Source organism: Odocoileus virginianus, chromosome 33, assembly GCF_023699985.2.
Source record: "Odocoileus virginianus isolate 20LAN1187 ecotype Illinois chromosome 33, Ovbor_1.2, whole genome shotgun sequence".
In the NCBI taxonomy this organism is placed as follows: domain Eukaryota; kingdom Metazoa; phylum Chordata; class Mammalia; order Artiodactyla; family Cervidae; genus Odocoileus; species Odocoileus virginianus.
In genome coordinates this window covers 16951661-16976038 of record NC_069706.1, presented here as the reverse complement: position 1 = coordinate 16976038, position 24378 = coordinate 16951661, and the positions used below count along the sequence as shown (strand labels likewise).

The window sequence follows — 24378 nt, the reverse complement described above, 5'->3', positions numbered from 1 at the left end:
GATGGTGCCCATGTCAGTGGCAGACCAGCAGACTAGTGAGCACAGAGTCTGTCCTGCAGCTAATTTGGTGTCAGTAGAAGCAATGGTCCCAAGGTCCTCTGACTTCTTAAAGAGTATAGCAGTTAACACTTTGCAGTTGGACAGACCTGAGTTCAAATCCTGGCTTTGTGACTTACTAGCTGTGTAAACTTGGGCAAGTCTCTAAATCCAGTCCAAATACCCTCCTCTGTAGGATAGATCTGATAACACCCACCTATAAAGTGAGGGAACCAGCAATGAAAATTGAATGTAAAACACTTATCATAAGATTGCTAAGTAGAAGTTATCCTTTTTATTATTAAGACCATTTCCAGACATTCCCTGGCAGTCCAGTGGTTAAGACTGCACTTTCACCACCAAGGACCTGGGTTCAATCCCTGGTCGGAGAACTAAGATCCCACAAGCCATGTGATGTGGCCAACCAAAGAAAAGAAAATGGGAACAGTGTGGAAACATGGAGAAATAAAGTAATATTATTTTTTAAAAAGACCTCTTCCTTCATGACAGAAAAATGTATAGAATCACTCATTGTCATCATCATCATCATCATCACTATTACTACTACTACTGCTATTATTACTTACATTTTCTCTTATTTCTAAAAGGGAAAAAAAACACTTGCTTTTTTTAACTGACATTTTCCCTATCCTCTCTTGGAAATGGTATTTCTGCTAAGAAAAAAAAAGAGAGGCAGAGGCAGATTATTTTGTCACAGGGAGACCATAGGGGCATCAATGGGGGGAGGGGTGGACTAGACCAGCTGGCTCTGAAGGGTCAAGGACAAGGGTCATCCTATTGAAATGAATGAGGAGTATTACAGGAAGGGAGAACTCCACAGGCAAAGGCTCAAAGCTGGAGACAGTGGACTTGTTTGGGGTGCTGCAGGTGCCAAGTTTCCTCTAAACTGGGAAACAGGGAAGGAAGGAGTGGTGAGTGAAATGGGATGGACAAGGGAGCTGAGGTCATAATTCCAGCGATGTCTACTATGCAATCCTAACTTTTTTAAGCACTTTCGAAGCATTAACTTATTTAGTCCTCACAATTATCTCCATTTCAAGATGCACACGTGGAGGCACAGAGAAGTTAAGTAACTTGCCCAGGGTCACACAGCAAGTAGGAGTCAGATCTGGATCCCGTGCCCATGCTCATCATCACAGCACTAGTAAGGGCACTGCTGGTTTCTTTTCTCCTGTGATGTTCAGGCAGGTGTCCCCAAACCAAAAAAGATACAAGCCTCCTCAAAATCACAAAGAAGCAAACTGTCCTTCACCTGCTGAACCCAGCTTGGTCAGAATGGTAGCTAATCTCTTTCTGCCGCCTCCCAGTGTGCAGAGGTGGGTCTTTAGAAGTTCCCAAACATAAATCCATTTCCATATAATTATAGCTCCTTGACCTACATGTCATTCAGCTGTGTGCATGGGCTGGAGGCACAAAAACCAATTTCTCCAAGCAGAGAAAATTGCTTCCTGAGGCCCCCGGGTAATTAGACATTGTCTTCCGGGCATGGCCTGTTCCCTGTCCGTCCACGTTCCCTGGCACAGGTGCTGCCGCTTCAGCCCCGCATCTGCTGGGGGGATGCAGGTCCCATCATGGAACAGAACATCCACCAGGACAGTGGCCTTGAACAGTGTGCAGCGCGCGGGGGGTGTGCATCAGAGAATTTCCGATGTTCTTGAACATCCAGATCCTGGGGAAGTTTCCCCTGCCAGCCTAAGAGGAGAAGGGGACACATTATGCAGGAAGGTGGTACCTCTAAGCATTTCTGCTGCTGCTGTCAAATTGTATACAGGAGGAGAGTTATTGCATATATGAAGAGAGTAACATGGAAACTTACAATACCATATGTAAAATAGATAGCCAGTGGAAATTTGCTATATGACTCAGGGAACTCAAATGGGGGCTCTGTAACAGTCTAGAGGGGTGGAGTGGGGAGAGAGATGGAAGAGAGGTTCAGGAGGGAGGGGGACATGGAAGAAAAAGAACTTGTATATAGGAGGAAGCTACAGTGCCAACCCGTGTTTGAAAGTTTCAACAAGGTATGTAAAGGAAACTCTGTTCTCCATCACCCCCTCATCTGCCTTCAGGGATGTCTATGGTTAGGTACAGAAATAACAGGCATCTTCCTTAGTAAAACCCTTTAGTGCTTAAAGCCCTTCAGTGCATCTCCATTGCCTCAGGACAAATTCAACTGAAACCCAGTTTAAATCATTAGAATCAAGTGCTGTTACTTCTCCACCTCTTCTCCCACCAGGGCTCCCTCCAGCTCCCACTCCAGCTCTGGGCTGGGGCAGGCAGATGGCAGACATGAGTGAGGCCCATGGGGACTTGCTGAGCTGGAGGCTAGCTCCAAGTGGAATTGTGGGCCCAGTGTGGCCTCCCCTTCCAGTTTCCAAAAAGAGCTCAAATCCTTGATTGGACATGAAATACTCCAATTTGTAAACATGGCAACCGATTCAAAAACATCAAAGACATACCTGCAGCCTGAAATCGGCCCCTCGGGGCCCCCGTCTGTGATTCTCTAGGTCAAACTCATCACCCCTTCCTAAGCACAGCCAAAGCATGCTTCCTCCTGCTGTTGTGGAGCTTGTCCCTGGGGATCGATCTGGCTTCTGCCAGGCTAGGAGCTCCAGGAAGGAAGAAGCCATTTCCTCTGATTTACTAGGACGTCCATGGCTGTAGCAAGGTGCCTGTATCCAACAGGAAGTCAATATCTCTAAGGGTTGGCCAAAAGGTTCATTCAGTTTTTTCCCATGCGTGCCTGCATGCAGTCACTTCAGTCATGTCCGACTCTTTGTGACCCTATGGACTGTAGCCCACCAGGCTCCTCTGTTCGTGGGATTCTCCAGGCAAGAATACTGGAGTGGGTTGCCGTTTCCTTCTCCAGGGGATCTTCCCCACCCAGGGATCAAACCCACATCTTCTGTGGCTCCTGCATTCCAGACGGATTCTTTCCACTGAGCCACCAGGAAAGCCCACTTTCTTCTGTAAGATAGCTCTAATAGAACTTAGAATAGAAGAATAGAATAAGTCGCTCAGTTGCGTCCGACTCTTTGCAACCCCGTGGACTGCAGCCCAGCAGGCTCCACCATCCATGGAATTCTCCAGGCAAGAATACTGGAGTGGGTTGCCATTTCCTTAGTTGTCTTCAACTTCATTCAGAACAATTTTCTTAGATAGTATCATGACGGCTGTCATATCAGCATGTATTTTTTTTTAAGTATCAAAATTGGTGCATTTTATGTAGCCATTTTAATACTGAAGATGGAAGGGGAAAAAGCAACATTTTTGGCATATTATGCTTTATTATTTCAAGAAAGGTAAAAACACAACTGAAATACAAAAAAAATATTGTGCAGTGTATGGAGAAGGGGTTATGACTGACTGAAATGTGTCAAAAATGGTATATGAATTTTCTTGCTGAAGACCTTGATAGAAAAGTTGAAGTTGATAGTGATCAAATTGAGATATTAATTGAGAACGATCAACATTATACTACACAGGAGATAGCTAATATACTCAAAATATGAAATTCAAGTGTTGAAAACCATTTGCACCAGTTTGGTTATATTAATCACTTTGATGTTTGGGTTCCACATAAGTTAAATGAAAAAAAAAAAAAAAAACCTCCTTGACTGTATTTCCACATGTAATTCTCTACTTAAACATAACAAAAATGTTCTATTTTTAAAACAAATTGTAATGGGCAATGAGAAGTGGATACTGTACTGTGCAAAATGTGGAATGGAACACGGGGCAAGTGAAATGAACCACCACCAACCACACCAAAGACTGGTCTTTATTCAAAGAAGGTGATGTTGTGTATATGGTGGGATTGGAAGTGAGTCCTCTATTATGAGCTCCTTCTTGAAAACCAAACAATTACTTCCAACAGTACTGCTCCCAATTAGGCCAACTGTAGGCAGCACTTGATGAACACCATTCAGAATTAATCAACAGAAAATACATAATCTTCCAACAGGATAACACAAGACCACATGTTTCTTTGATGACCAGGCAAAAACTGTTACAGCTTGGCTGGGAAGTTCTGATTCATCTGCTGTATTCACCAGACATTACATCTTCAGCTTTTCATTTATTTTGGCCTTTACAAAATTCTCTTAATGGAAAAAATTTCAATTCCCTAGAAGACTGTAAAAGGCACTTAGAACAGTTCTTTGCTCAAAAAAATAAAAGTATTGGGAAGATGGAATTATGAAGTTGCCTGAAAAATGGCAGAAGGTAGTGGAACAAAATGGTAAATATATTGTTCAGTAAAGTTCTTGGTTAAAATGGAAAATGTGTCTTTTATTTTTACATAAAAAACTAAAGGAACTTTTTGGCCAACCCAGAGGTAGGAAGGGGCAGGAAGTTGGACTGAGTAAGGAGTCCTGGTGAACACACAAAGTCCTCTTCACCCCTGAGTCTCTTGGGTTGAGCTGGCGAGCCACAAAATGACCCCTTACTGAGCACTCACTCTGTGCTAAACACACTTCTCAGCCCTTGATTTAATTCCCATAAGAACCCCAGGAGACAGGAATTATTATCCCCGTTTTACAAATGAGGAACTTTAAGGCACAGAGTATTTAAGTAACTTAGCCAAGACCACAAAGCTAGGAATTGACAAACTTGGGATTTAAGTCCACAAAGTCTGATTTCCGAATTGGTGCTCCCCGCTTTACAACAAGGGAAAGAATTGATGCTCTAAGAAAGAAGCTATCACATCCAGTGTACAAATGTGTGTGCCTGCTCAGTCATGTCAATTCTTTGCGACCCATAGATTATATCCCACTATGTCCACAGAATTTTCTAGGCAAGAATACTGCAGTGGGTTGCCATTCCTCCTCCCGGGTATCTTTACCACCCAGGGATCAAACCTATGTCTGTTGCATCTCCTGCCTTGACAGGCAGATTCTTTACCACTGAGCCACGTGGGATGAATACTTTTGAGCACCTACTAAATGCTAGGCATAGTAGCAATGCTCTACTGTATGAGGTTGCTCAGTCTTCTTTTTTAAAATTTTATTTATTTATTTTTGGCTGCATTGGGCCTTCGTTGCTGCGCATGGGCTTTCTCTAGTTGCAGCAAGTGGGGACTACTCTCTAGTTGCAGTGCACAGGCTTCTCATTGTGGTAGCTTCTCTTGTCAGGAGCACAGGCTCTAGAGTGCAGGCTTAGTAATTGTGGCTCATGGGCTCAGTTGCCCCATGGCATGTGAAATCTTCCTGGAACAGAAATCAAATCCACGTTGCATGCATTGGCAGCCAGATTCCTATCTACTGGATCACCAGGGAAGTCCCACTCAGTCTTCTTAATAAGCCCTTTGGGAAACAGTATTGTGTCCATTGCACAGATGAAGAAACTGAGTTAAGATCATGCCTGGACAAGTAAATAGGTAATTTGAACCCAGATCCATCAACCATCTTAGGAGGAAACAGGAAAACTTTCCCAAGAGGCTACCTAGAGAGAATGGGTTTAGAGAGAAGACAGAGGACTGGGATAAGATCATGTCATCCTGGACAGAATGGAGTACCTGAGGAGTGACAGACAGCTGATGAATGCTCCACAGAGAGTGCCTTGGGGAACCCATTCATCCACCCATCCATCCATCTGTCACCCTTTTATTTCTCTAACATTGACAGAGTGCATACTTTTTGTCTGCCCAGTGATAGGCCCCCGAGGTTCACAGAAAAAAAATACAGTCTCTGCCTCCCAGGGACTCCCAGTTAATGGATGATAAAGACTTTGAAGGAGAGCATGATAAAAAGGTTCTAAATGCTCTATCCAATAAGGTGCTTACCTCAGTGCATTGAGAACAGGAAAGGCTTTAAAAATAAAAAGTCTGCCAGGCAAATGTGGTATAGGCAGGGAAAGGATTCCAGGCAGAAGAAATAGCCCATAGTGTGCTACAAAGCTAGGAAAAAGCACTGCACACTGGGGCAACAGCTCATAAAGTGAAGAGCATTTGCATGGGATTCTGAAGGGAGCTAATGATATGGAAGTCATCTGGTTGTTTGTGCAAAGACACGGGATTTTGCTATAGAGCAGAGGCCTCAAATCTGAGACCCATGGGGCACTATGTGTGTGTTGCTTGCAAGTCTCTCTTGAAATATTGGATGACCCAGCCATAGTTGGCTTCCCTGTGGTAAAGAATGGTAAAGAATCCACCTGCAGTTCGATCCCTGGGTCAGGAGGATCCCCTGGAAACAGAAATGGCAGCCCACTCCAGTATTCTTGCCTGGAAAATCCCATGGACAGAGGAGCCTGGCGTGCTGCAGTCCATGGGGTTGCAAAGAGTCAGACACGACTGAGAAACTGAACACCGACAAGCGGTTTCCTGAAGGGAATGCCAGCCAACTGTGGCTGTGCCAGTTACTCAGTCATGTCCAACTCTTTGCAACCCCATGGACTGCAGCACGCAAGGCTTCCCTGTCCTTTACTATCTCCTGGAGTTTATTCAAACTAATGTCCATTGAGTCAACGATGCCATCCAACCCTCTCATCTTCTGTCTCCCTACTCTCCTGCCTGCAATCTTTCCCAGCATCAGGAAAACCACTAGGTGGAACTGAACAGCGGCTGCTCTCTTGAAAGGGGATATAAGCTAGGGAGCTGACTAAAGGTCCCTGCAGGCTCACCTCACACATTGATGTCACCTGCCTGGTGTCTTGTGCCATCTGAGTTTATACGCCATGGCATAGTCATTGAAGGGAGCAAGGAGTTTGAATGGCTCCTCATGATGCCTTGGGATGACTTATTCAGTAATATCTCAGCACCCTGAGCCCAGGGTCTTGTACTCCTTGAGAGACTGATCCAGGCTTGGCACATAGTTAGGCATCACTAAATTTATACTGAACTGAAATTGGATTCACATGGAAGATTCTGGCACAAAACGTGGAGAAGCTGATAGTCTTTAAAAGATCTCTCTCTCAAAAAAAAAAATTCTCTCTCCCACTGAACACTAAGTTAATTTCCAGTTACCCTTGATCACATCACCTGACTTATTTTCCACAATAAACACTTAGCAACATTCCAATCTGTTCAAAACTATGACAAAGCCCTTTCCTGCATGTCTACAATGCCACATTAATCTACATTCATAATCATTCATTCATGCATTCATTCAACAGATAGTTAGAGCACCTACCACATGCCTAGGGCTTCTTTCATGGGTCAGTAGTAAAGAATCCACCTGCCAATGCAGGAGATGCAGGTTAGATCTCCTGGTTGGGAAGATCCCCTGGAAAAGGAAATGGCAACCCACTCGTATTCTTGCCTGGGAAATCCCATGGACAGAGGAGCCTAGTGGGTTACAGTACATGCGTGCTAAGTCGCTGCCGTTGAGTCCAACTCTATGTGACCCAATGGCCTGTAGCCCACCAGGCTCCTCTGTCCATGGGGATTCTCGAGGCAAGAATACTGGAGTGGGTTGCCATTCCCTCCTCAAGGGGATCTTCCCTATCAAGGGACTGAACCCATGTTTCTTGTGTCTCCTGCATTGGCAGGCGTGTTCTTTACCCACTGAGCCACCTGTGAAGCCTGAGTTACAGTACATGGGGTCAAAAGAGTCAGACACAACTTAGTGACTGAACAACAACCATATGCCTGGGACTGTGTAAGAGGTTGGCAATATGTTAATGGTAATAAGCAAATACACTTCCTGACCTTCTGGACTTCTAACCTAACAGTTATGGTGTTAAAATTATATGGCCTATATGGTACCATGCACTCTCCATGTATTAATTCATTTAATGCTCACAAAAGCCTGTACTGTATCATTATCTTTTACATAGGTGTGCCAACCAAAGCTCAGAGAGGTTAAGTAAATTGTCCAAGGTCACACAGCTAGAAAGTGGCAGAAGCAGGTTTGCACCCTAGCAGCAAGTCTCCAGAATCTTTACTCTTTGCCTCTTTTCATTCTGGGATAACACTGAGAGTCCCTGGAGTGCCTCCCAAATCATCAAAGAAGTGGTTGTAAGAGCTGTGGTCAGTGTTGGTGGTATCTATAGCAGTGGAACCCTGGGTAAGTAGATTAACCTTTACACCATGTCCTGGGACTTTTGTTATCCTAGTGGGTGGGATTTGTTTCTTGGCATCGCATGGTATTGCTTTTCCTTCTCTTATCTTGGAGACATTTGATGCAGACCTTATACTAGAAAGCAGCTGGAGGTGCGAAGTAGACAGCTGATTGCTGCAGGTTATACTTGGCTTTGGCTGCAAGGCAACCAGCTGTCCCTAGGAAATGGCCCCTGGGAAGAGAGCCTTCAGGCTAGAAAGACAGCTTGGGTTATTAGCTGAAGAATTATTTGTTTAATTTATCTATTATGTTCCTCGTTCTTGACTGGGTCACCTATGGCCCCATTTCCTTTGCTCAGGCAGTGCTCTTCACACTTTCATGCAGCTTTCCCAGGCCCCAAAGTCAGAATTCATTCCCACTTTCTCCCTGTGGGCCCAAGAAAATGCCTGGGCCCCCTGGGTCACACACGCTTCTCAGTCATGCAACCTCTTTCCCTTTCTGCCTCCCTTGCCAGTGGAGAGAAACTTGCCTCCCCGCTCCAGCAGCCTCAGAATGTCACATAGCACCTGCCCAGCACATGCTTTTTGAATGAGAAAAGGTCCAGAGAAACGTGTGATTCACCCAAGGCCTCAGAGCTAGTAGGTAGCAGAACACACCTCTACTTGGTTAAAATAGATCGTAAGCCCCTTGTGGACTCACTCCACCTATGTGTTTGCAACAGCACTGCATGTGCAGTGCGTAGCCCACTGCCTGGTGCAGGGTAAATGTTTGTGAAATGAGTAAATGAGTGCCAGCCTGCTTTAATTGTCCCATTGTCCTTGACTGCATGGAAAAAGACAGGCAACAGGAATGAAGCTTTCATACTGGCTGTGTTTTATATGCATGATTGATAAGAAATTTGCCCATAGCTGCAAATACCTACCCCCAGCAGCCACTGGGAGACAGATGGATGGTGCTTAGCGCAAGATGTTTAATCAAACAGTGACAACCTGAGCGGAGCCACAATTAGCCTCTGACACCCGAGTGAACTCCAGATGAAGAGCCCAGGAGCCTCTGATTTCCTCTTGGTCCCCTGACACCCAGTGACCATCACTCTGGGTCCACAAAACTGTCAAGCAAATGAGGATCCTGTGCACACAGCAGCCACCAGCGGCAAGCACCTGGGGTGAATCCCAGGGAGGATTAGCTGATGTGAGCACCATTCCATATCTGGAGGAGCCATGGAGAGGGCCCCAGTCATATGCCTTGTACTTAAAGAAAGAAATTAGACCCTCAGAGCCAGAGATGAACCCCCTGTCTCTTTATCCTTGCTTATTCCCAGGGGTTGGTAGTGGTAGGTGTTGTTTAAAAAAAAAGAATACTTCTTACTTTGTATTTGGGTATAGCCAGTTAACAATGTTGTGATAGTTTCAGGTAAACAGTGAGAGGATTCAGCTATATGTTTCCATTCTCCCCCAAACTCCTTTCCCATCCAGGCTACTATGTATCATTGAGCAGAGTTCCATGTGCTATACAGTATGTCCTTGTTGGTTATCCATTTTCAATACAGCAGTGTGTACCTGTCCATCCCTCCCTCCCCATCTTTCCCCCTGGCAACCATGTTTGTTCCTTAAGTCTATGAGTCCCTTTCTATTTTGTAAGTTCATTTGTATCATTCCTTTTTAGATTCCACATATAAGGAATGTCATATGATATTTTGCCTTCTCTGTCTGATTTACTTCACTCAGTATGACAATCTCAGGGCTTCCCAGGTGCGCTAAGTGTAAAGAACCCACCTGCCAATGCAGGAGATGTAAGAGACCCGGGTTCGATCTCTGGGTTGGGAAGATCTTCTGGAGGAGGAAATGACAACTCACTCCAGTATTGCTGCCTGGAAAATCCCATGGGCAGAGGAGCCTCATGGGCCACAGTCCATGGGGTCACAAAGAGTCAGACGTGCTTGAAGTGACTCAGCACTTAGTATGATAATCTCTAATCTCTAGGGCCATCCACGTTGGTTCTAGTTCATGCTTTCTAATGGCAGAGTAATAGCTCATTGTATTTATGTACTACGTCTTCTTTATCCATCCCTCTGTCGATGGACATTTAGGTTGCTTCCATGTCTTGGCTACTGTAAACAGTAGCCAATGAACATTGGGGTGCATGTACCCTTTTGGATCATGTTTTTCTCTGGATATATGCCCAGAAGTGGCACTGCTCAATTTTTAGTTTCTTAAGGAACCTCCATACCATTCCCCATAGTGGCTATACCAATTGGTGAGTATTCTTGAAGGACTTACAAATCCTCTGTAGGGAATTTTCCCCTCAGCTACCTCATGCCATATACATGCCAGCTGATACCCACTGTTAAAAAAAAAAGAAAGAAAGAAAGAAAGAAACAGAGAAAGAATTGACCCATTTCTACTTAATGGTCAGTTCCCTCGAGCTAATGATGGAAGAAACTGAATGAGCAGGTCCATCAAATGGACTCTAAAGTCTAATAAATTGTTTTTGAGTCTTAGGTCCAGCACACATTTGATATCTAATCTGGGCCAGTCTCTTAACCCACTGAGCCTCCGTGTTCTCAACTCTATAATGGGCCTATCAATAAATAGTATCTATCTCTTAATGCTGTGTGAGGATTAAATTTGATTCCAGTAAAACCTCTAACAAGTGAGCCACAATAGCAAGTGCCTAGTAAAGGGAATCATTATTAATAAATGTCCCAATTATTACTGCACATGTTCAACCCTTGTATTACAGATCTGTGTGAATGGAAGAACTGGAAGAGGCATTTGACACTTTTGCATCCAACTTCAGTCAACTTCTTCACTCTCTGAGCCTCAGCCTCTCTCATCTATAATAAAGGGATGAAAATAGTACCTATTTTATTAGCAAATATTGTATATTGGATATTTGAAAGTGAAAGTGTTAGTCACTCAATAATGTCTGACTCTTTGCAATCCCATGGACTGTAGCCTGCCAGGATCCTCTGTCCATAAAATTTTCCAGGCAAGAATTCTGGAGTGGGTTGCCATTCTGTTCTCCAGGGGATCTTCCCGACCCAGGAATTGAACCCAAGTTTCGTACATTGTGGGCAGATTCTTTACTATCTGAGCCCACTCGGGAAGCCCTCTTAGATATTTAATATTAGATAATATTTGATGTTATAGACATGAAATATCCTTCATGTATATGAAGAGCTGAGTTCAGGGCCCGACACACAGTAAACACTCAATAACTGTTAGCTTCCCTGAGAGGGTGGTGAGGGATCTTCCTCTTTCCTTCTCTTTGCCTTGGCACATACTGGTCACACTCTCTGGGAGCCTTTCCCTGTGTACCTGTGAAACCTCTGCCCATCTTTACCAAATGAGAGCTATGATACTATTTTTTAAATTATTGCTTTACTAATTGGCTCACTTTGCAGATCTGGAAATTGAGGCTCTGAGAAGGAAAATGACTTGTCCAGGAACACACAAGTGTCTATATGAGAACTCAGTCTAGTCCCAAGGGGTCTCCTAACAAAATTGGAAAGGCTAAGGATGCTTTCCTTTTTCAGTTTTATCAATATATCATTGGCATACATCACTGCATAAGTGTAAGGTGTACAGTATGATGACTGACTTACATATATTATGAAATGATTGTTCCAATAAGTTTAGTTGACATCCGTCATCTCATACAGATGCAATACAAGAAGAAAAGAAAGCAGAAAAAGAAACAAAAATAGTTTTCCTTGTGATGAGAACTCTTAGGATTTACTCTCAACTTTCATATGTAACATACAGCAACCTGAAGGATATTTTCAGTGACCGAGTATGAAAAATGAGTCAGAGGTCTCTTCCAGAGCCAGTTCTCCAAACCTCAAGAACTATGCCGGGAGAAGCCCCACCTAGGTTTGTGCTGTTGCCTCTGCGTCAGGCTTTTGCCTGGTTCAGTTTGTCGCCATCACAGGACTGGTCATCACACTCAAAGACACTAACGGAGACCATTTACCACACGCTCTCCCTCTTCCAGGCACCATGCCAAGAGCTTCATCTGTGTGTGATTCCCTCCAATCCTCAAAATAGCCCTCTGAACCAGACACCACTGTTACCCTCATTTATCAATTTCCCCCTGAATTTACTTGCCCAAGAGTGCCAGTGAGAAATGTGAGGATCTGGAGCACTAACCCAGCTCCTCCAGACTCCAAAATTCATGCCTCTCACTTTAACCCAGGCCCATCCTTTCTGATAACTCTTCTGCTTTGTGTTTTCTGGCCAGTCACCTCAAGCCCTGCCCACATGTGTCTCTGTGACAAAAGCCCCAGAGCTGAGAAAACACAGCCGCATCCTTCCCTTGGTACAAAACTTGACCCAGAATGGCACCATCAAGTGCTCTCGAAATGCTTCTTAGACTCCCCAGCTGTGCCATCTTGGGCAGGTAGCTCACCCTTTCTTTATATTAGTTTCTCCTCATTTGTAAAATGGAGATCAGAGAATGCTCACACTGCCATTTTACATACTTCTCTACATCAACTCACTTTTTAAATAAAGTTATTTTATGCACAGGCTTTTATCACTGCCCTAAATGGAAAAATAACATTCTTCTGCTGCTGCTACTGCTAAGTCACTTCAGTCGTGTCCGACTCTGTGCGACCCCATCCCTGGGATTCTCCAGGCAAGAACACTGGAGTGGGTTGCCATTTCCTTCTCCAATGCATAAAAGTGAAAAGTGAAAGGGAAGTCCTCTAATACCATTTAAATTAAATGCATAACTTTGAAAGTAAAAATGTTCATCAGCAAATCTCATAAAATCATCTCATCTATACAAAGCCACCCAGCACATAGTAGATGCTCAATACATGGCAGTCATAAGCAAATGAAGCTTGACACTGAGAAGTGTGGTTTGAAAACATGAGTCATTTGCCAACTTGAAAGTGGTTTCCCAGTTGAGAATCTAGTAGTTGTCATGGTTACCCAAAGAAGCTGCCCCTGGTCAAAAAGCCAGAATCAATTTTACTGTCTAGAGAAGGCCAACTGATTGGCCCTTGGCCTAGATGCTGACTCCCTTCTCCCCACTGCCCTGAGTCAGACTGGCCTGGGGTGCCATCTTAGCTCTTGCTGACTAGACAACTGCAAAGGCAGGCTTGGTTGGTGGTGACTTAGTCGCTAAGACTTGTCCGACTCTTGTGACCCCATGGACTATAGCCCGCCAGGCTCCTCTGTCCATGAGATTCTCCAGGCACGAATATTGGAGTGGGTTGTCTTGCTAGGTCTCAACTAGTCCTGGTCAACACGGGAAATGACTATTTCCTTAAGTTCTGAGGGAAATGAAAGCTGCACTATGGATCCAGGTCCTAAGACTTCCTCACGGCAAATCTCCACAGCAGTTTCCCCCGCCCTTGATGGCAGACATTGCCAATCCATCACAGCACTACCAAACACAGGTGTGGTTTTGGGAAAAGTTTCAATATGGTGCCCAGCAGCCCCGACCAATCAATTGAAGATTTAATGTTTTTGTCATCCCGGCCTCAAGCTGTGCTCTCACACTAGGCATGAGATCCTGGAGCGATTCAAAGAAAGCGGGAAACACTGATTCAACTTTAAAAAGAATATTTGAATGCTAAATGTGGCGACAAATAGTATAACAGTGAAGGGCATGATAGTAAAGTTACAAAGAAAATTAAAGGGCCATCAAAATAATAACTAGAATTTAAAAACAACAAAGGCTATTTCAGAGAATGTAAGAGAATCATCAAGTAGTAAAGCACAATGTTTTTTCTCCACCAAACAGAGAAACAAAGAGGAGGCTGAAAGTGAAATACAGATGCAGCTAGAGGGATTGGGAATGAAGAACTTTCAGATAAGGTGACAGGACTGTAATGCCTGGAATGATCCATAGAGGTAAACGGCACTCTTCTATGGATTCGCTGAGAGCTCAGACTCTCTCCTATTCAGCTCTACTCCAGCACGGGGTCTGGCCTCTAGTTCAATGTTGTCTGCTGAACTGAACTGTGCGTTCAGGCCAGGTATGAAAAGTAACAACTAACATTTACAGAGTGCTCACCATGTTCTGGGAGCATTTTACACACCTTATTTCCTCTATCTTTCTATCAGTCTGTCAGGCGAGTGTATGCTCCTCGGTTCTGTCTCATTACAACCAAGATTTGGTGTGATGGACCTTAAAGCCCTCAGCGTGTCACAGATCTCAGGCCTTGAACAGACCATGTACAGCTCTCAGGTCTCGAACGGACCGTGTTATAGCTCTTAGACAAGTCAGTGTTATAGCTCCATGTTACAGCTCTATTTTATTTAGATAATAGCAGGAAAATCCGTCCTCGGGGCGTGAGGGCATGTCGACCCAAAGACGCGAAGAGAAGAGTGCCCCAGTGTGCAGGAGAGAGAGGGAGAAAGAGGGAGAGAGAGAGAGACCCCCAGCCCTCTGGCTTCTTTTTTTATATGTTTTCTCCCCCACTCCCCGCCCCGCCCCGCCCCTCCCTGGGCCTGCTCTACATAAATTGGGCTAGCCAGGAGTGTTGTTTATTTTACCTGAGGTCCTCACTCCAGTCCTCAGACCTTGTTCTACTTTTTCGGGCTTTTCCCTTCCTTGTCTTTTAGCCACTGCCATTCTGGACTCCTGTTTCCTATTCTAACTACCTAACAAGTCTATCTATGATGGTACCATTTATATTGATGCCAAATTCACAGATGTAGGAACAGAGGCTCAGGGAGATTAATCACTCTCCTTCATAACTTCTTCCACTATGATTTGCAACGTTTAGCCTGCAAAGAGCAAAAGGAACAAACGGCCCTTCCAGGAACCTTGAAGGCATCTCTCAGGGATTACCTTCCTGTGAGGTGGGGCCCCACTGCCTAATCTCCACTCCACCAGCCACAGTCAGGTTCATGCCTCTAACAACCAACTTCAGGAAGGACATTCCACATTCCCTGGCTTCTGCCCTGGAGCAAGTGGAACAACAGGAAAGGAGGATGGCCACTGGCCAGCAGGCAGTGCCTGGGGTTGGAAACCCTTCCCTGCTCCTCTCCTAGGAGCCCTCAGGAGGGCACAACCTCCTGAAGACCTCCTGACACCATCCACAGAGGTCAAAAAAACTGAATACCCAGTCTTGTCAGCATCATCTTCCCCACCACCCCGCCTCCACTGGAGACCGGAGATTCTCTTGATGCTGATGGGGTAGGAAAGGTCCAGAGCGGGTGGGCGCAGAGTCAGTCAGCAGATGCAGAAGCAGCCTGGGCATGTGGGGGTAGGTTAGGGTGCATTTGTTTTCCTTGGGTTTTGTGGCCGCTTCTTTGGGGAAAGGAGAGAGCATCTTGAGCGGGGAACAGTTTGAAAAAGCAGTGAGGGAGCAGTTAAGGACAAGACAGCTGAGAGTTCCTAACCTGAGAGGACACAGCACCTAGGAAGCAATGTCTGTGTAGGAAAATGGGGAGGGGCATTGGGCTGCTTCTTGGGCTTGAGCTCTCAAGAATACCTGGTGTTCCCATGTAGAGTGGGGCAGAGCCCAAAGCCCTGTGGGCCTCTTTTAAAGGCATTCAGGAAACACTCCCAGGGATTTCAGAATTGTCCTTTAGGCTCAGCTGGGGCACTCAAGGCACAACTCATTGGTGAGGGGGGGGTCCCAAGTTGAGTGCTGTCCTGCCATCAAGTTGAGCCCTCCTCATAGCACATAGGGTGGGTCTGCTCTGCTCCTTGAGGAGCCACAGGTAACAGGCTGGGCTCTCGGGTCTTCCTTGATATCCACCAGGAGGCTGGGCACCTCAGGTAGTGGTAACACACTTCTGGATGCCACTGATGCCACACATTCTCTGCAGTGGGGGCACAGATGACAAAGACATTGGTCTAAGGGTGGGAGAGTGTGCAAGAGTGTCATACTCCTCCTGGCCCTGCATCCCACAGGTTTGTGCCCACCATGCCCTGAGAGCACTGTAATCATCAAACACTGTGGAGCTGTGCTCCTTGGAGAAGGCATCAGCTGTGTAGCTCTGAGCCCCATCACCCACCACTACACACCGGATGCTCTGCACCGTGGGTGGGGCAGCTGCAATGGAAACAATGCCTCCTTCCACTTCTGGCTCCTCTAGACGCAGCAACCTGGTGCCCTCCCCACCACCAGGGAACCAGGGCAGTAGCAGCAACCTGGTTCAGGCTTCCAGAGCTAGCATCATTTTGTTTCCCCTTTCTCCACTCCAAGATCTGTAATTGAAAAGATAACAGCAAGGGAAGTGACAGCCCAAAAGAGGCTATGTCCATTCACACAATTCAGCCCCCACAGCTGATCTAAACGAGGACAGTGCTGATTTCTTGCTTGTGGGACTTGGAAATTGCTTTTCCTAAAAATCTGTCCTTGAGGTACCTTCCAGCAGCCACATAAATAACACCACTGGAATTGCTCAGAATGTCAGGGGGTCCTGCTGTATCTGTAGGACATGAGGACTGCCTCTTCTAGTGCAAAAGATGGGCATGGGGGGTGGGGAGTTCATTTAAGTCACAGGGGATGGTGGCTGAAAGGGTTGAATGGTTCTCTTTTTGGAAATTCGCAAGAACATGATATAGGATGCAGAGAGAGAGGATTTGCAGAAGGTAATCTGAGGAATTTAATCCACCCAAATACACAACTCTCTATTCTTTTTGGAAGACCTGCATGGACCAAACAGCTGTGGTATCAGTGGCCTGCTCTAGTTCATATAACTGCCACTGCAGTCAGAAAGTGCTCTTTGATGTCTAACCTAAATCTTTTTGTAGCTTCAGCTTGAGCTCCTTTCCTTCTTACAAATTCTATTACCTGTCTTTAGGAAAAGAGGAGGCAGACAGGGAGGGAAGGAGGGTAGAAGGAAGGGAAAGGGGAGAATGGAAGGGAAGGAAAAAGAGGGGAAGAAAAAAATTGTGTTATCCTTTAAACCAGCATTTCTACTTTGGAGAACATATTCTACAGAAATATGCAAAGATGTTTAATGAAGCTCTGTAGTGGCCAAAATAATAAAATAAGGACTGTCCAGCCATAGGTGAGTATTTCATGAATATTGTTGACATAGGAAAATTCTAATTTCTAATTTTAAAAAAAAAATCAGCTTGCACAGCAGTATTAGTGTATGATCTCATTTTGTGGTGATGATCATATTACTAATTATATTTATAATATAGGCATATAAATATCCTGGAGAAACAAATGCCAAATGGTTAACTTCTGTTCTGGTTGCAGTATCGTAAACTATCGTAAACCAGTACTTACAGCCTTAACACAACAGTTTAGGATTATTTGTCCTGGTTCTTAGCTGACTGGGCTCAGCTGGCTGGCTCTTGCTCGGGGTCTCTAGCAGTTTCAGCAGAGGGGCAGCTGGGACTGCAGTTTTCAGAGGTTCCATTGAGCTGGACATCCCAGAGTGCTCACTCACGTGACAACTGATGTTGGATGTCAGCTATGAACTCACCTGGGGTTTTCAATCAGAGTCCCTACACATGGCCTCTGCAAGTGACATGGACTTCTCACAGTTGGACTCCAAGCTAGAGGGTCCCAAAGCCATTTTTCTTTTGAAAAGCTTACAGTCTGGTTGTGCAGTGTCACTCCCACAATAGTCAACTGGTTAAAAGTGAGTCACAGGACCGACTCTGAATCAAAAGGAAGAGACTACACAAAGGCATGAATACCGGGAGGTGGTTCACTGAGGGTCATCTAAGCAATTAGATATTGTAATGTTTCTAGGAAATGGGATTTGGACAGACTTTCACTTTCCAGTGTCTGATGTAATTGTTAAATGTACAAACGCAGGAGACAAAAAGCCTGGCTGTCCTGGCTCACCACTCACTTTCTGTGTGACCTCAAACAAGTTACTTAGAGCCTCTCTGAGCCTCAAAGCTTTCAGATAACTGTTATGACCCCATAGGGTGGTTGTAAAGATTAAATTGAAGTATTGTGTGTAACATGCTCAGAAATAAATGCTCAATAAAAGTGAGATAATAATATTATTATACACTGATTTGTTTAATTTTTACAAGCATATTTTGCTGTTATAACTGAAAAAAATAATTTTCAAAGACCAAAAAACAAGAGACATGTAGCAGAATTAAGAGATGTAAACTCAGAACTCCCAGCCAGGGCTCTTCTGAGGAATCTGAAGGTACTCTTGGTCCTCGTAGACATAGAAAATACTTCAGGAAGACCTTGACCCTTCCCCTCTGCTCCAGTCAACCGTCCAGTGGTGGGGTCTGGAAGTCCGACCTGTGTTGTTCTCTTAGCTGTTCCCCAAATCCTCTCAAATTTGAGTATGGTGAGCTGCGAAGTATAGGAAATGAATTCCCCCAATAATATAACCAAGAAGCTTTGCAATCACAAGTCATGGGCTTTATATTACCCAGGAGCTTAAACCTGTCCAAAGACAACATTGACAGAAAGGATTTGTTTTTTAGAAGCCTTGACATTTTGATCATGAAGTCCATGGGGACTTGCTTGGGTGGGATTTGGTTGGGTTTCCACACAACAGATTCTTGGGCCAGTTAGTTTGAGAAAAAAACTAAGAAATGGAATTTCAGGTGGTGATGACTTGGGTTCCTTCGCTTATTCAACCTTTATAAATACACACAGGCCCTGTCAACACCACTCCTTTTCTTTGGGGAAAAAAACTGTCACAGTGGAAATGAAAGGATTTTTCAATGTGAGGAATTATAGCAAATGTCAAACCTTAAGAGTTGAAAATTCTACCTCCTCATTTCTTTTTCAGAAAATCAATACACAGGCACTGTTCCATTCCCCTCTGGGTCTCTGTGGCTCACACATCTCTCTCATCCCAAGGATGTCTTAAGTGTTCTTGATGTTGCCTTGGAGGCAAATCTACCTGCATGAAAGAAATGGGAAACTCAATGGCTGTGGGTTAGTTTCTCGAGAGACGCAATTACTAGGAACTTAAGGAAATGTCAAATATGAATAGCTGGCAATTTCATTTGGAGCTGATGACTTGCCTGGCTTAAAGCATTAATTAGATGGAGCTTGAATAATTTTAAAGAGTTTGGTTATGGAAAATTTTTAGCACTACACAACAAATAGGTTTTGATGAGGAAGTAAGAGATGGTGGTGAGGAGTCACTCTCTGCAGAATATATACAGTCAGCCCTCTGTATTTGTAAATGGGAACCCACAGAGTCAGAGAGCCATCTGTACTCTACAATTTTATATACAGGACTTTAGCACTGGCAGATTTTGGTGTCACAGGAGGGTCCTGGAACCAATACCCTGTGGATACTAAAGGATGACTGTATAACATTTTTTTCTGGGGACACTTCAACATTTATTCATTCTGTCCCCCCCTTATAAGTCCGCAGCAGAGCAGGGATATGAGAGCCAGTGTGGGCATTATTGAATGAATGGAAAAAAGAGGTTCTGAGAAACAATGGCACTTTTCTAAGTCAGAGGCAACCTAGAGAACAGGAATCACTTTTCTCTGGCTGGAAACAAAGTGGAACTTGATATGCCATAAAGTCAGACAAAGCTGGATAAGTAAATATTTGAAATTTCAGGATTAACAATACAAAGAATTTTGCTTTAATGGGCTTCTTTTCTTAGGTGTTGACTTAAAGTTTACTTATAATTTTTCTTTATTATACAGGGTGTAACATACCTGCATGGTACTCCCACCCCTGCTTAAAAGTATTGATATTATCATGTATTAGTCCTGGGTTTGGGTATTAGTCCTGGGTTTGAATATTGGATAATTAATATAACTGGTACCTTAACTCTCCACCACTTCCGAATGTTATTGGGTATTAGTCCTGGGTTTGAATATTGGATAATTAATATAACTGGTACCTTAACTCTCCACCACTTCCGAATGTTATTTCAAGGTGTTTTGAACAAGAACAAGGACAGTACAGACTTAAACAAACAATCAAAAGCCTGACAGTTCCAAGTACAGAGGTTATGGAGCCACCAGAACTCACATACGCTACTGCTGGGAGTGCAGATTAGTAAAACCACTCTACAGAGCAATGTAGCAATATCTGGTAAAGATGATGGTGCACATACTCTGAAATGTAGTAAACACACTTCTAATATGTGTATACTACCTGAGAGAAACTCTCACACATAGCTACCTCTCACAGAGTCATATCAAGGTATCAACTATAGCAGATTGAAAGAGCAAAATCCTGAAACCAGTTTAAATGTGTGTGTGTATATATATATATATATATATATACACATACAAATGTCTATATGTCAGTATACATATACACTATAGACAGCTAGATGTATATGTCTATGTAATATGTGTATATGTACATAGAGACATATATAGACATAAGTTTGTATATGCATAAATATGTCTATGTATAAGTGAATAAATAAATTGTGGCAAATTTATTAATGGAATTGCTCTATAGTCATTAAGATGAGTGAAACAGATCTCCATGTATCAATAAAAATAGATCTCAAAAGCATCTTGTTGAGTGAAAAACACCCCCATGTAGAGTGGCAGGTTCTGCATAAAAGAAAGTTAAGATTATGCAAACGTGGCCCTAGAGACGACAGCACTGTGGCTGTCTCTAGGGAGGGAATAGGAGAAGGAAAGGATGAGCTAGAACAATTTCAAAGATTTCAACTACATCTATAGCGTCATTTCTTCTTTTAAAAAAAAATTAAAGCGTATGTGGCAGGATGTTAACATTTGTTTAATCTGAGTGATGAATACGCCAGGGTGTGTATATCAAAGACATTTTCACTTGTGAACTATTGTGAAATAACTTTAAAGATGCATGCAAGAAAGACAGCCCTGGATACCAGACCTGCCACTGCACTTCAAACAAGGGACATAAATTCCCTGAGACCCATGTTTGCAAAATATGATTAACCATGTTCAAATTTCAGAGTTGGTTGTGAGTTAATGAGAGTAAAGTGTAGAATGATTTTCAGATGTTATCCATTGGGATATCCTTTTAGAATGAGTCCCTAACGACTTTCCAGATGTATCTTATTCAGAGAGACATTTGCTTCTTAAAATTGATCAGAAATTATGTGGATGTGTTTCAAAACAATTCTGATCCCCAGAAAAATATATTGCTACTCTTTTTGCAAAACTATATACATATGTATTACACAGACATGTAAAGCACTAATTATTGAACTATGATTGCCCTGAGGGAAGGGTAATTGGGTTGGAGAATAAGAGTGGAAGGAAATTTTACATTTCTCTGCTTTTAACTTTAATTATGTACCCTGTGTGTAGACTACTTCTTCTAAAAAATATATAATTTATTTTAAAAATAATCTAAAGGTCATAACCTTCTCCATTCTAAACCCACTTACAAAGGAAAGGTCTTGAAAGATCTAAGTTCTAAAGATTCTTAAGAGGACATATAGTCCAATCTCCTGCCTGAGCACAGAAAACGCCATTCCAGCCCCATATCCTCCTTGCAGTCAGACAAAAGAAAGAGCACAGAATTAAGGATTAGGGGATCTGAGTTTGGCTCCTGTCACCATGAATTACTAACTCTTGACTCGAAGCAAGTTCCTTAAGTTCTCTGAGCCTCAGTTTCATTTCTGAAGTGAGGACATCAGCAGCACCACTGCCGTGACTGTGTGGGGACAGATAAAGCACAATGTGAACCTGAAATATTGTCAAAATAGTATCAAGATGTTTGTGTGAGATGCAACTGCAGGACAGAAGTTTCCCTCAAGAACGTGGGTTCAGTCCCTTTGATTTCCATGGGAGTGCCCAATACACTATTCCTAAGGGGCCCCTAGTAACCAATGAAGTCATCTTGCTTCAGATGTAAACCAGATTCTCTTCTCTCCACAGCAAATATCCTAACCGTGATCATCCTCTCTCAGCTGGTGGCTAGGAGACAGAAGTCTTCATACAACTACCTTTTGGCACTTGCTGCTGCTGACATCTTGGTCCTCTTTTTCATTGTGTTCGTGGACTTCCTATTGGAAGATTTCATCTTGAACATGCAGATGCCTCAGGTACCCGACAAGATCATAGAAGTGCTGGAATTCTCATCCATCCACACTTCCATTTGGATTACTGTTCCATTAACTATTGACCGGTATATCGCAGTGTGCCACCCGCTTAAGTACCACACGGTCTCCTACCCAGCCCGCACCCGGAAAGTCATCGTAAGTGTTTACGTCACCTGCTTCCTGACCAGTATCCCCTACTACTGGTGGCCCAACCTCTGGACTGAAGACTACATCAGCACCTCCGTGCACCATGTCCTTATCTGGATTCACTGCTTCACCGTGTACTTGGTACCCTGTTCCATCTTCTTCATCTTGAACTCAATCATTGTGTACAAGCTCAGGAGGAAGAGCAATTTTCGCCTCCGCGGCTACTCCACGGGGAAAACCACTGCCATCTTGTTTACCATCACCTCCATCTTTGCCACGCTCTGGGCCCCACGCATCATCATGATCCTCTACCACCTTTACGGGGCGCCCATCCAGAATCGCTGGCTGGTGCACATCATGTCCGATGTGGCCAACATGCTGGCCCTTCTGAACACGGCCATCAACTTCTTCCTCTACTGCTTCATCAGCAAGCGGTTCCGCACCATGGCGGCCGCTACTCTCAAGGCCTTCTTCAAGTGCCAGAAGCAACCCGTCCAGTTCTACACCAACCATAACTTTTCCATAACAAGTAGCCCCTGGATCTCACCAGCCAACTCACACTGTATCAAGATGCTGGTGTACCAGTATGACAAAAATGGAAAACCTATAAAAGTATCCCCATGACCCCATAGGTTTGGCACCTAGTGCCTGCCTCTGCATAATCCATTTCCAGATGGGAATGTGGCCCATCCTGTGGCTGAAGAGCTCTCCTTAAGAGTGCTAACCTGATTTCCTGTCTCCACAGACTGAGCAACTTTCAGACTGGTAGATGAGAAAAGATGGAGGAGAAAAACAACAAAAGCTTGAATCTTGTTTTCATTTATGCATTTGTTTCCACCAAGTCATGTAGACGGCAAAAGTCTCTACCAGTTTGAAGATGTCATTGGAGGTTGTGTCGTTCTCCTGTGGCCTGTAAGGACACACCAGAGAGATAGTCTATGGACTTAGGCTTGGCATCATCCACAGTCATTGGGAACTGCTCATTTATGTGACACATCAAGCCACAGTAGCACATAGTTGAGCCCACACTCTTCTTCCAAGAACTGAGGTCATCCATCATTTCCCTGTGTTGTTACCAGCAGCTAACAATGCAGTCCAATTCGGGAATTTTCCAAGGCTCCCTTTGTCCTAGGGAGGGTTTTGGTCTTGAAGTGGCCCTGACATGCCTATCTGCAGAATGACACTGAGGGGGCAGGGGAGGATTGAATCCTGCACAAACTCTGGCCAGAATTTCTGTGAAAATGCTCCAAACCAACATAACCATGACCCTCAGACCCTCGAGGGGTCTAAGATGCAGTCTTTCTATTTGCCATGATGTATAGGTTTTATCTAACACCTCCAAAACAACCCTGGTGTGCAGGGGCAAAGGAGGAATTCTTGAGCCCAGAAAACAAAAAATAAGCCCACTCTTGCCATTGTTTCAATCCACCCTTGAGTCAGCTGTGTATGATCTCTTTACTGAAATGGCTTCTTGTTGCCGTGGCACTCAAGCTTCCTGGAGAAGCCTTTATGTGTAGAGTTGCCAGCCCTGCCACCCTGCTTGCTGAAGCCCTCACCAGACTGTTTTCTTTGAAGTGACTTTTGAACTGAATTTAATTTTCGAGGGTCAGGAACTGTAGCTCTCCAGGTGTGAAGGGAGGCAGTCTCAGCTCCACCCCACAGTCCAGCTGGCTTTGCCATTTGGCCACAAATGGTGATGGGAAGGTGCCTATGTTGTCTGCATGTCTGCCCTTTGATGCATATGGCTCAAAGGGTGGTGCCAGTTTTCAATGATGCTATTTAACCCAAATCCTTTGCAAAATAATAAAATATGAATTTATTTATTCTGCCCTTGCCTGGACAAGGCAAGAACAGTTCTAGGGTATAATTAATGGAGGTTTCCCTGGGAATTACCACTCATGTGTGCATACACACAGACTTGAATACATTAGACTCCTGTGTACCCCAGGATGTGTTTTTAAAGAAAAATCTATGCTGGAGTTTTTCTCAGTTGTTTTCTTTTTTTTTTTTTTTTTTTTTAACTTCTCCCAGATTCCCAGTATTTGAAGTTATCTCTGTTCTGAAAGAAGTATTACAACATGATTTTGGAATTGTATATGTTTGGTGACCCAACAAAAAGCAGAGTCCACTTGAAACATTTGGCTCCTCGGGCTGGATTTTTACTGCACTTTTGTCCCTAAACTGGAAGACACATCTACCCTTTTAAAGGGAACTTGCAATAAACGAGCAGGGTAGAAAAGGCTCCAATGCC

The 24378-nt window shown here is 44.0% G+C and overlaps 1 protein-coding gene across 1 annotated transcript in view; it reads left to right on the top strand.

The window, feature by feature from the left end:
- Window positions 1-24136, top strand: part of GPR139 (G protein-coupled receptor 139) — a 43014-nt gene extending 18878 nt beyond the window's left edge. Inside the window, exon 2 of the mRNA XM_020915604.2 lies at window positions 21817-24136. Within this exon, the coding sequence (XP_020771263.1) occupies window positions 21817-22751 (935 nt within the window). The 3' untranslated portion in view covers window positions 22752-24136. The remainder of the gene's footprint in view (window positions 1-21816) is intronic.
- The last annotated feature ends 242 nt before the right edge of the window (window positions 24137-24378 follow it).